The sequence below is a fragment of the Peromyscus eremicus genome, chromosome 7 (assembly GCF_949786415.1).
Source record: "Peromyscus eremicus chromosome 7, PerEre_H2_v1, whole genome shotgun sequence".
Classification (NCBI taxonomy): domain Eukaryota; kingdom Metazoa; phylum Chordata; class Mammalia; order Rodentia; family Cricetidae; genus Peromyscus; species Peromyscus eremicus.
Genome location: NC_081422.1, coordinates 82186698 through 82198664, shown reverse-complemented (window position 1 = coordinate 82198664; position 11967 = coordinate 82186698). Strand labels below are relative to the sequence as shown.

The 11967-nt window shown below is 44.7% G+C and overlaps 1 protein-coding gene across 1 annotated transcript in view; it reads right to left on the bottom strand.

Moving 5' to 3' along the window:
• Nt5e (5'-nucleotidase ecto) overlaps positions 1 to 11967 on the bottom strand; it is a 44191-nt gene that overhangs the window by 16880 nt on the left and 15344 nt on the right. The window contains exons 2-3 of the mRNA XM_059268330.1: positions 4757 to 4979; positions 2521 to 2709 (exon numbers count right to left, since the gene is read on the bottom strand). Coding sequence (XP_059124313.1) covers positions 2521 to 2709; positions 4757 to 4979 — 412 coding nt within the window. The remainder of the gene's footprint in view (positions 1 to 2520; positions 2710 to 4756; positions 4980 to 11967) is intronic.

Here is an 11967-nt window from a genome sequence, read left to right as displayed (position 1 = left end):
TATTTTAGCTTCATGGTAACTTCATAAAATGATTTGGCAGAAAATCACTTAAGCTTGCGTGTGTGTGTGTGTGTGTGTGTGTGTGTGTGTGTGTGTGTGTGTGTGAGAGAGAGAGAGAGAGAGAGAGAGAGAGAGAGAGAGAGAATGTCATGTCATGGCACGTATGAGGTCAGAGGACAACTTTTGGGAGTCAGTTTCTTTCCTTCCATTATGTGGGTTCTGGGGATCAAACTCAGGTCTCCAGGCTTGTGCAGCAAGTACCTTTATCTGCTGAGTCATTTTGTCAGCCTGAAAAATCTGTTTTTTTTAAGGTTGCCAAAAAATTTGTTTAAATACGTAAGTAGTCCTCATCTCCTATTATGTCCTTTAGTTGCTAAGTTTATCCTCAAAAGAGAACCAAAATACGTTTTCATGAAAACAGGTTTAATCTTGGTAATCTATTACAAAATGTGGAATAAACAACCGAGACTTAAGTCAGTGCCTAAGAGACTGGAACAATCTATGAGGGAGTTACAGATAAGCAAGCTACAGCTTAGATATCTTAGCCTATGCTGCAGGACTTCAATGTCTAGGGCAATAGTTAGAGTTATAAGAACAAAAGGATAATAGGTACCCCCCACCCAGCTTTTTGGGTTAGCAGGGCACCCCAATCAATAGCCACACAGAAGCCATAAGGTAGCATAGATCAAGATGGTGTCAGGGCACATTAAAGTGGCATGGCATGCCTGTAACATCAGTGCTTGGTGTCATACTATTGGAAGGGAACTCTTCAAGTCAAGGCTAGCCTAGTCAACACAACGTGTTCCATGTCAGCCAGCACTACATAGTGTGACTCATTGAGTGAGACTCAATAAAAGCAAAACAAAACAACATAATGGGGGGAGAGAGGGAGAGGAAGAGAGGAAAGGGGAGAGGGAGGGGGAAGAAGAGGGAGGGAAAGGGGTGAGAGAGCAAGAGAAGACAAGAGCCAGGTATGGTGGGACATGCCTATATCCTATAATTTTAGTACTTGGGAGCTAGAGGCGGGAGCATCAGAAGTTGAAGGTTAGCTTCAGTTACGTAGTGAGTTTAAGGCCAGCAGGGCTGACGTGGGACCCTGTGTCAAGATAAAATGAAACAAAACAACAAACAAACAGTAGAACAATGAGAAAGGCAGGATATTCCGGCTGCTTGGGAAAATTTCAGTTTACTTTGTACGTATCTGTATGAGAGTAAACACACAAATTTGTACGCATACCTATTAGATCCTCCTGGAAAATGCCATGCTTACTATGGCTCCCAGCCAAACCTGCAAAGGATGGAGTGACAGGAGAGCCAACTTGCTCCTGCTGTGAGTTATACACCTCTGATACTGCCTTGGAGAAAAGCTACAAACCCCCCCAGGTTTTGAAAGGGTCTTATCCACAAGGCTGGCACAGAATTGAAATAAGAGCAAATAAGTATGAGGACCTACCTGAGTCTGTTGTGGCTTGGCTGTGGCTTGTCCCCTTTGTGTTCATGTGTGAGCAGCTTAGTCCTCAATGGTGACACTGAGGGACAGTGGAACCTTCAAGAAGTGTCTAATGTGAGGTGATGAGGTCATTGGGGCCATCGCCCTCGGAAGAGATTAATGTAGTTCTCTTGAGACCACCGTTAGTTCTGTGACAGGGAGTGGTTGTAAAGGGAGTCCACCATACACACTTGACCCTTCTGCTCATGTCCACTTCCCTTCCTGATTCTCTGCCAAGTTGTGATGTAGCCAAGAGGATGTTCACCCGAGGCCAAACTAGTAAGTCAACTGTTCTGAGCCTTTCATCTCCAAAACTGTGATAGACTCCTCATTAGGAAGCCAACACATCCAGAGGGGGTCAGGTGACCTGCCTGCTCAAGGTCATTCAAGGGAGTTAGGAATGAAGACTTTCCACCCAATATCATGTTTCTTTTCTTTCTATAATTTGTACTCTATCTCATTTTCTGATTCCAAATATAACATTCAGCATTTAAAAATACTAATATAATAGTAATAATGATAATAATAATAATAACAACTTCTAAACCAGATACAGCAGTGCATGCTTATGATCCTACCACTCTCCCAAGAAGCAGAGGCAGGAGAGTCACAAGACTGGAGCTAATCTGGGCTAGGTAGTGACACCCTGTCTTTGAAAATCAAAGGCTGGCCATATAGAAGCTTAAAATATAGAAAGCCCTGGGTTCAGGTCCAGGAATCACTGAAAACATAAACATAAAAAGTCTATCATAACTGACCTTTGGCTCAAGATCAGTATTCTTTTCATTTTATTATGTGTGCTATATGCTTGTAGCACTGACTTGTAATCATGATATGAATGAATTCTTGAAATGTCTCCCAGTAAGATTACCTGTCCTTATTCAATACAAATTACATTTATTTGGCATATTACAGCTTATATGCAATGTATATTACACACTAAATAGTAATAGTAATAGTTACAAAGGTAAAGAGAGAGAAAATAGCTGACCCGAACGTCCCAGCTTGCTGAATGCAATTGAAACCATTACCTGTGTAAAGAAAGGTGTTGGAGTGTCCTCCCACCACAATGTCCACGCCTTTCACTTTCTGAGCAATGAGCTTATCCATTTCAAAACCAGAGTGTCCGAGGGCAATGATTTTGTTCACATTTAGAGTTTTTAGTTTATCTACTTCAGGTTGCAATGCGGTGATTTCATCTTCAAAAACTAAATTTGTCCCTAAAGAAGAAAATGAATAAAGTGGATATTAGAATATTTTCACTGTACTGTTTACACACCAACACACTAAGCATATTAATCTCTTATTAAAGCTCTCCAATTACGGAGAGCAAAATGTATGAATACATCTAGTACAAAAACCCTGGCAAACAAGGAAAAGTTAAATCAATGTCATTGGCTGCATTCACCTAATATTGCGCTGGGTTAAAGTTGTAGATGATTTTTTGTACACGTATATGTCACAGTGTATGCATGGAGGTCAGAGGACAATTTTCAAGAGTTCATTCTCTTCGCTCACTATGTGGTTCCTAGGCAATGAACTCAAGACATCAGGTTAAGTGGGGAACACCTTTATCTATTGAATGCTGTCATTGGGCCATGTATGATATATTTGCATAAACTCAATCTCAAACACTATGAGGATATTTCAGATATGGTTTGCTTCTATCTCTTTTTTAAAATCTAGACCATCACAATAACCATGCCAAAAAATGTCTGAGCACAAAAGTATGGTGTCCACAACTGCTTTTAATTCCATTGCTTTGTTTAGAAACTTGGAATATTCTGTCTTCAAACCTAAAATGTCAACAAGTAGGCTTTGAATGCCAATTTCAAAAAGTGCTTTTTACATTTATTTATTTGGAGATGTATGTGCCATGGCATGCTGTGGACATCAGTGGACAACCTGTAGGAGTCAAGTCTCTCCTTTTGCCTTGTAGGTTCCCAGGACTGAACATCATGTGTGGTGGCCAGTGTCCTTACTCACAGAGCCATCCTGCTGGCCCTTGAAAACTAACTTAAGCATGGTAGATAACTACTCACTTGCAGGCAGGGAGTAGCAGCCTTAGAGTAGAACTGAGTGTTATATTACATCAAAGCTTCATCTAAATATTGCTGGTCCTAGGCTGAGGTACATACCTCATGGAGCTCACTCTGCCACTCAGTGCTACTAATGAGTACCACAGGCTCTGGTTAGCACAGCCTGGGTATTCCTATGCTGAGACATGAACAGGGCCTTCCAGTCTGTAGTCAAACTTTAGCAAGTCCTTAGGTCTTACAGCTTTAGTGGTCATGGAGGGACCACAAACATGCTGTCCTGAAGTCACATCTAGCACCCTGCAGTTGATCTAGATGCCCTCATGCTAACTTCTAAGAATCAGCACTAAAATGAAGATGTCCCAAATGCAAAAATCTCATAAAGAACATTCAAAATGTAAATCTGCAAAGCCCAGTATGAAAATCAAGAGTTTTTCCAAACATCAGCAGACCACTAAAGATGCATCCTTTGTCCATTGCCATGCTCGGCACTCCACTTCCCTGATGCAACTCTTGAGTCCTGACTACATGCCAACTCCACACACACAAAGCATGGAAGATAAATCACAGCCATTTCTAAATCACTGGCCTGGCAGGGATGAAGTAGCTCAAGGCATCACTGAAAACACCAGGAGAGGCAATGCTCTGGCATCACTGTCTACTGTGGGAATGTCAAGGACGATCTGATTCTTGTCCACAACCCCAAGAGGCTTGGGGCTTCCCTGGACAGCACTCAGTGCTGAGTCTCTGTCAGAGTTTTTTTTTTTTTTCCCTGTCGCTGTGATAAAATACCCTGACCAAAACAACTTACGAGAGAAAGGGCTTATGTTGGCACACACACACACACACACACACACACAATTTCATCACCTAGCTAAAATAAATTGAATGTGCTAGCTATCTATGTGCATGTTCTGACCACTAGACCTGGAAAAGCTGTATTTTACTTGGGGGCCAGAAGTCTATGGGATCTGCTTATTCCAGGCGTCACTTGACATTTTGAACACACGGAATTAAGCAAAGCCACTGTTTAGTCAACACAGTCAACAAAAAGGTCACTGAGCAGAGACGGTGACACTCTTCAGAGGTAACTTGGAACAACACAGAATCTGCCACCTTGGTTTGCTAAGCACCATTCTCTTTATACCACAGTCCATAAAAACATGGTCAAACTCTGCTTTTAAAACCAGATCTATTTCCAAGTCATGAATGCCGTGAAAATAGAAGATACCTGGATTTGAGAGGAAGGGAGTTTCTTTTGACGTATATCCAACAATCCCAACAACCTCACCACCGACAGAAAGAACTTTAGATGGAAAATACAGTCCGGCTATCTGAGGTGCTAGTGACCCCTGTGCCTTAATGTTCGCACTCAGGATTGGAAACTTGACCTTTCTGAGGAGAGGATCAATCAGTCCTTCCACACTGTTATCAAATTCGTGGTTTCCCAGTGCCTAAATGAAATGGAAAAGAAAAAAGGATTAAGTACCCTGAATTTTCTAATAAAAATATATATTTTTTTAACATATCATGTTAGCCCAGTGGCTCCTGAAATGGGTTGGGCTCTGAGACACTTGACACCATGTCCTGATGTTCCCCTTACCTTCAGAAACTTGACTTGGGGCCCTTGGGCTAGGCCCAGGGACACACTCAGATCACAGGTAGGTACAGCATTGCTGCCCAGGGCTCCCCATCTAGTGAAGCTGCTGTGAATGTGCACATTTGCAACACCCCCAGCCAACATTAAGCTGGACACCACTGTCCCACCATCCTCTGGTCAGACCGCTTCCCAGACCACCTTTACCAGGCCCTACCTGGCTTGTTCCTGATGTTTTCTGCAATTAGCCCACATGTCAGACCTAATCCTTCAACATACCGCCGTCTGAGTAAGATGCTGACACGCCCAAACCCTCTTTCCTCATCGCTTCCCTTGCGTTATTACACAAGTTTTCACAGTTTCTCTTCTTAAGGACTTCTCCAATTCTTCTGGGGAATCAGGACTGACAGGGAAGTCTCTGTTACAGTGGGTGTTGGCTTCCTGCCATAGTTAACCCCAGGTCCCCCTGCACTCTGAGCATGTCAGAAAGTGAGGAAATATTACAGGTAAGTGAAAAAACAAAGAAATCTCTTCCTCTGGAGCCTGGTGGAGCCTCCTGCCAGCTGAGAACCAAGAATTTCAGCACAATTAACATTGGCCCTGAAGGTTACTGACAGAGGAACAGTATTCCTTTTATATAGAGAAAAGTTTGATTTCAAATGGCAGTGTTAAAATATCAATGAACCGAGCTTAAGGCTTGCTCTTACCCCTTCTTAAGTACTTTCTGGCAGTCTCTCAAATAAGACTAAAACTTTGTTTATAGTAAAAACAGCTTAAGGTTCCCTGTAGGCCTGGTGACCTAGCATACCTTGTCAGCACTAATCCTAGCCAATATATATAAGAACCACCCTATGATCTCATTCACCCAAAAAGAAAAGTTTCCTTAGCTATCTTTTTTTTTTTTTTTTGAGACAGGGTTTCTCTGTGTAGCTTTGCGCCTTTCCTGGCTCTCGCACTGTAGACTAGGCTGGCCTCGAACTCACAAAGATCCGCCTGCCTCTGCCTCCCAAGTGCTGGGATTAAAGGCGTGTGCCACCACCGCCCGGCTTCCTTAGCTATCTTTTGAGCTGCAATTTCAGAAGCCACCAAAAACAATACGTGTGGCTGTTGTAATGACAAGGACATCTCTCTCTTGAGCAGCCCACACCCAAGGGTGTGTACCCTCCTCCTAAGCACCTCTCTTTCTATTAACACCCATGCTTACATCTATGTGGAACTTTCTACCTCATATGCTACAGCCGTTTCACACTGGTTTGTCCTGAAATTCTTTTCCGTCTTGATCTGAGTAAAGGCCTCTAAAAGGAACCTCTCAGACAGCCACAGGCAACTGCCACTGACAGCCTTGTTTTAAGCACCTTGAGGTGCATGAGTGGTCAGGCCCCGTCCCTGAGAACCTCCAACCACCAGGCTCCATACACAGAATATTCTAATGTCCATAAGGGCTGGACCCAGCCCCTACAGATGCAGGTGGTTAAGCTCCACCCTACAGAGCAAAAAGCCCAAGCTCAGGACTTGAAAACCCACCAATCTCCACCCTGGAAATCTGTTGTGGACTATTTGTTTAACTAGGCAAATGTGTGTTCCGTTTGTTTCTGCTGCCTTTGTTAACAATGTAAAGGTGTGTTACTTTTGTTTATGCTGCATTTGTTTAATTATGAAAAGGTGTGTTGCATTTGTTTCACCTTGCCTGCCTACAGCACCTGATTGGTCTAATTAAAAAGCTGAATGGCCAATAGCTAGGCAGGAGAGGGAGAGACATGATTGGCAGGCAGAGAGATTAAGTAGGAGGAAAAATCTAGGCTTGGGGGGAGGGAGGGAGAAGAGAATGAGGGAGAAAGAGAGAGACATGCCAGGGCCAGAAGCCAGGCAGCTGCCAGCCAGCCAGGAAAGTAGGACATACGGAGAGAGAGAAAGAAAGAGAGAGAGAGAGAGAGAGAGAGAGAGAGAGAGAGAGAGAGAGAGAGAGAGAGAAAGGGAGGGAGGGAGGGAGGGAGGAAGGAAAGAAGGAAGGAAGGAAGGTTAAAAAAAAACCAAGACAAAAATGGAGATAAATACAAACAGATTAAAATAAGAGCTAAGCTAAGGCCGAGCATTCATAACTAATAATGGGTCTCTGTGTCATGATTTGGGAGCTGGTTGGTGGCCCAAAAGAAAAGCCTGCTACAGAAATCTCCACCTAGAAATCTCTTCACCCCCTCCCCCAACCAGAAACCCTGTCTTCTGCTCAGTTCTCTGCTGCTTCTCCCGTGAGCAGAGGCAGCCACCCTCCTGAGTCTTTCCCTCCCAATAAATCTCTTGTGTGAGATTGTTGTACTGTGTGACTCCCAACCGCCAGGATACCTTTCCCCTCAGAGCTGTAACACTTCCACTGGGGAAACCATCCCTGCTGGAGCAGAGCTCTACTTCCTTTAGGGGGGCAGCCTTTCCCCTCAGAGCTGTAATACTTCCTTCCTTTGGGGCAGCCTTTCCCCTCAGAGCTGTAATACTTCCTTCCTTTGGGTCAGCCTTTCCCTCAGAGCTGTAATACTTACACTCATTCCCAGCAGCTTATATTGAGAAAGAACCTCCTGGTGAGGTGAGCTTCAGCAGATTCTGGATTCACTCTGTGTACAGGGTTTCAGATGGAGCAGGGATGATGTCAAGCATCATTAGTATGATATTCCCACCCCTGGAAACACGTGGCTTTCTCCAGAAAGCCCTCTATTCCTACTCACTTGGCCTCCTGGATAAACCCAGCCCTGGGCAGTCACACACTTGGTTTGACTGCCCAAGGCCATTTTACTACCTCAGTACTTAAATGTACTAAGGTTCTCAGTCCCACCTCAGTCTGCTTCACTCTGTGGGTCATCTGAGAAAAGGCCTGGAAGCATTGGCCAGGGCAGTGGTTCCCAACCTTCCTAACGCTGTCATCCCTTTAATACAGTTCCTCAAGTTGTGGTGACCCCCAACCATAAAATTATTTTCATCGTTACTTCGTAACTGTAATTTTGATACTGTCATGAATCGTTATGTAAACATTTTTGGAGATGGAAGTTTGCCAAAGGGCTGAGACTCACAGGTTGAGAACCACTGGGCTAGCGACCCTTGAAGCTAACAAGGGCCATGGTACATTCTCTTTTTGCCTCACTCCCTCTTCCCAGTGAGGCAGGGAAGTACAACAAATATTTTAGTAAGAAGAGACTCCACTTGGCTTGTGCTGTGCACACACCCTCTTCTAACACTGCACTTGGCACGTACTATGTGCACACACCTCTCTCCAAAAAATGCAACTCGTTAGCAACCTAGGACCCTGTGTTCACTAAGCTACACATACACCTCTCTCCAGACAATGGAATTGAGTTCCTTCTCCCCTTAACAACCATCAAACACACACAATTTCTATTCAGTCATACTCCAGGGATAAGGGTATCTAGGTATGAGGGTTGGGAGGTGAGCCTGAGCTAGTTTGGGATACATGCTGGATAAGGCAAACTGTGTCCTGTAAGTGAACTTTCAGGGAGAATTTTTTTTTTTTTTTTTTTTTTTTTTTTTTGTTTTTTGTTTTTCAAGACAGGGTTTTTCTGTGTAGCTTTGCGCCTTTCCTGGAACTCTCTTTGAAGACCAGGCTGGCCTTGAACTCACAGAGATCCACCTGCCTCTGCCTCCCGAGTGCTGGGATTAAAGGCGTGCACCACCACCACCCGTCCAGGGAGAATTTTGAATGATATCTCCTTGTTATTTTAAAGCCATGTGTGCCTTTATCACAGTGTTTTTAACAAGAGGACAAAAAGCTGGAAAACCTGGTCTGAACATGACAACCAGTCATGTTATCCAGTACATTCCATGGCTACCCTGTGGGGTCATTTGTTGTCTGGCCCCCGGCTAGACTGAATGTTCCTAAGCTACCTGGCCCTTTTAGTCCTGCTCAGCATGGGGTTCTGACTCAGAAAGTATAACTTTTTTCCTCCTTCCATTCCTCCCTTCTCCCTTCCTTCCACTGAACTGTGTTGATGAGGATGTGTGTGGGCGGGGTGTGGGGATGTAGTGTAAACATGTGACTGTGGGGACATGTGTCTGTGCACATGCATGGGGAGACCAGAGCAGGGTGAGGTCAGATGCCTTCCTCTATGGCTCTCCAGCTTACTGGCTTGGATGGACTCTCATTGAGCCAGGAACTCAGTGTTTTGGCTAGGCTGGCTGGCTGATGAGCCCAGCGTCTGCCTATCTCTGGCTCCAGGACTGGGGAAACAGGCACATGCAACCATACTTGGCCAGGCCCCATGCTTGCAGAGCAAGGATTTGTGTCAAGGGTTTACCTACTAAGCCATCTCCCTAGCTCCCTTTCCCCCCTCTTTGCATCTCCATTTCCTGGACATCAGTGAAAATCCTAAACCCAGTTGCCATGACACCGGGCATTCTCATTATCTCTGAAGACAATACCCACCTACCTGCCCCTTCACTGCCTCATGCAGCTGCCCAGCTGTCTTCCACTGCTAAGCCCATCTGCTTTCTCAACATTTAACTCAGAAGGCATGGTTCTTGTCCTCTAGCTCCCACCTTCCAGCCGTCATTGAGATCTCTAGCTTGCCTGCAATGTTGTTTTCTCCTCTCAAATTCCAATAAAATTGTCCTCATGTTTCCTTCTGAGTCTGTTTTAAAAGGGACCCCGTGTTCCCGGGTGACGTTTCCCATAGCCTCCCCTGACCCTAAGTGCTCCATTTCCCTCTATCCCATCGATATTGTCTCACTGCAGGCCTTGTCCTTCTCTCTGGACCAGACCACGGCTTCCTAACCGTTCTCTTCCCTAAACCATCCTTTGTATTCCTGCCAGAGTGAACTGTCTGGCCTGCAGGTGGTGTCACTCTCCACTTGAGGGCCACAGAGGCACGAACCTCCCAGGCCCCAAAGCTCTTCTTTGTGTACTGGTGTCTTCTCTTTCAGCCTCACTTCTGGTACTGCCCCCTCCCCCCCACCAGCCCTGCACTCTGTGAAAGGAAACAGGGTTGGCTCTGCGGCTTACGTAGGTATGTGGAACACATGTCTACGTCATAGCATCCTCTGAAAGGGCAATAAATGAATAAAATGAAAATAACTAAAACATGCCATCATGTGTTAGGCACTTGCCGCCTGCCACAATGAGGAAATGATGAAAAGAGGACTTAAAAAACAAACAAGAAAAAGCACTGTTGTTTGCTATGATACTTACTATCCCTATATTTGTTTTACAGATGAAAATAGCTGAGATGCCTCCAAGGGAAAGGACTGGGAGGTCACACAACCTGTAAGTGGCAGAGCCAGATCTGGAAGCTCCTAACCTTTGTGTCTAGGCTGCCCATAGGACAGCAGCAAACACTGAAAACGTGAAGGAGAGCGAGAGGGGCAGGTAACACGGTTCTCAACTGTCTGTAGTCTCCCAGGCTCTCACCTATCCTTGTGGCTGTGTTTGGTGACAATGAATTACAAGAGCATACTCAGACCCAGCAAGACCTTGCTGCTCCCTGGAGTGTCTTTACCACTTTATCCATCTAACGATTCTCCCAGGAGGGATGCTCTGAGAATCCCTGTCTGAGGCAGATGGCCATCTCCATGAGCCCCAGCAGGCCTCTCCCAGGCCCCTCTGGGTGGTCAGTCTCTTTGATGACAGGTCCTTGAACCACAGCGGGATACACTGCTGGGTGAACAGATGAATAGGAGAATCACAAGTGCCTGTTTTCCTCCTTTTAAAGTGAACTTTTCCTCCAAGTATTCATGCAGAAAATTCCCTTTGTAAATAGTTCCTATTTCCTCTTCCCCACTTGAGGTTGCTCCTGCTGCCTTACTCCTCTTGCAGTTAGGAGAACTTCATAACTGATCAGCTCTTCGCTTCTCACCAAATTTCCCACACTGCAGGCTCGCAGTAGCAGGCACTACAGGAGTGAGCCAAACGGATGGATTGTTATCTTTTATAGTAACATCATGAAAAGGCCTCAGGAAAGAGATGTTCAAGAGAAGAACACTGAGCATTAATTGATGGAGTGACAGGAAGGAGTAGACAGCCACCCCTCAGTATACGTGGGGAAATGTTTCCAGGTCCCTTGACAAACCACAGTCCCTCATTGGTAGAAAATGGCATGGGCATTTCCCTATGGCTTGTACATATGTTCCCATGCATTTCGAATTATCCTTAGCCTGTTTAAATTGGCTTGCACAACACAACTGCTACATAATGTCATAGCACATTGTTAGATTGTAGTGCTTGGGGAATATCAATCAGAAGATTACCTGTGCATATTCAATATGGACACAGTTTATTTTCTCTAATTTACCTTGGAACTGCTTTGGGTTATAAATCTGAGACTTCCCTGTGATGGTCCTTTGCCTTTTTTTGGTCCTTTCTGGAAGTTCTCATCTACAAACGGAAGCTCTCTGAAGCCCCATCTACACTGAAGGGCCGGAGGACTACTTGACCTTGGCTGACTAAAACATTGTGATTGTGGGGTGATGGAATGTTGTGGATCAGGAGCCAAGGTCCTCTTGGGCTATTTTTAGTCTCTTCTAATAGCTACTGACTATCAACCTCTCTATTTGGCCTCAGATCCTCTTCATAAGAATTCCTGGAATTTATCATCTTGCTAAACTTGACAATTCTAATCTTAATAATGTGATATTTTTTTTCAAGACCAGGTCTCTTATATCACAGACTGACCTTGAAGTTGTTATCTGATCTCTCCCCCACCTCCCATGTCTACCTCTAAGGCCATACTCAGTTTATGGGGTTCTGGTGAGATAATCTAGGACTTCCTTTGGTTAGATAAATATTCTACCAATCTCCAGCTCCATTGCCATTGACTGTTTAACCATCATCTTAGGCAAGAACCTGCCGTGAT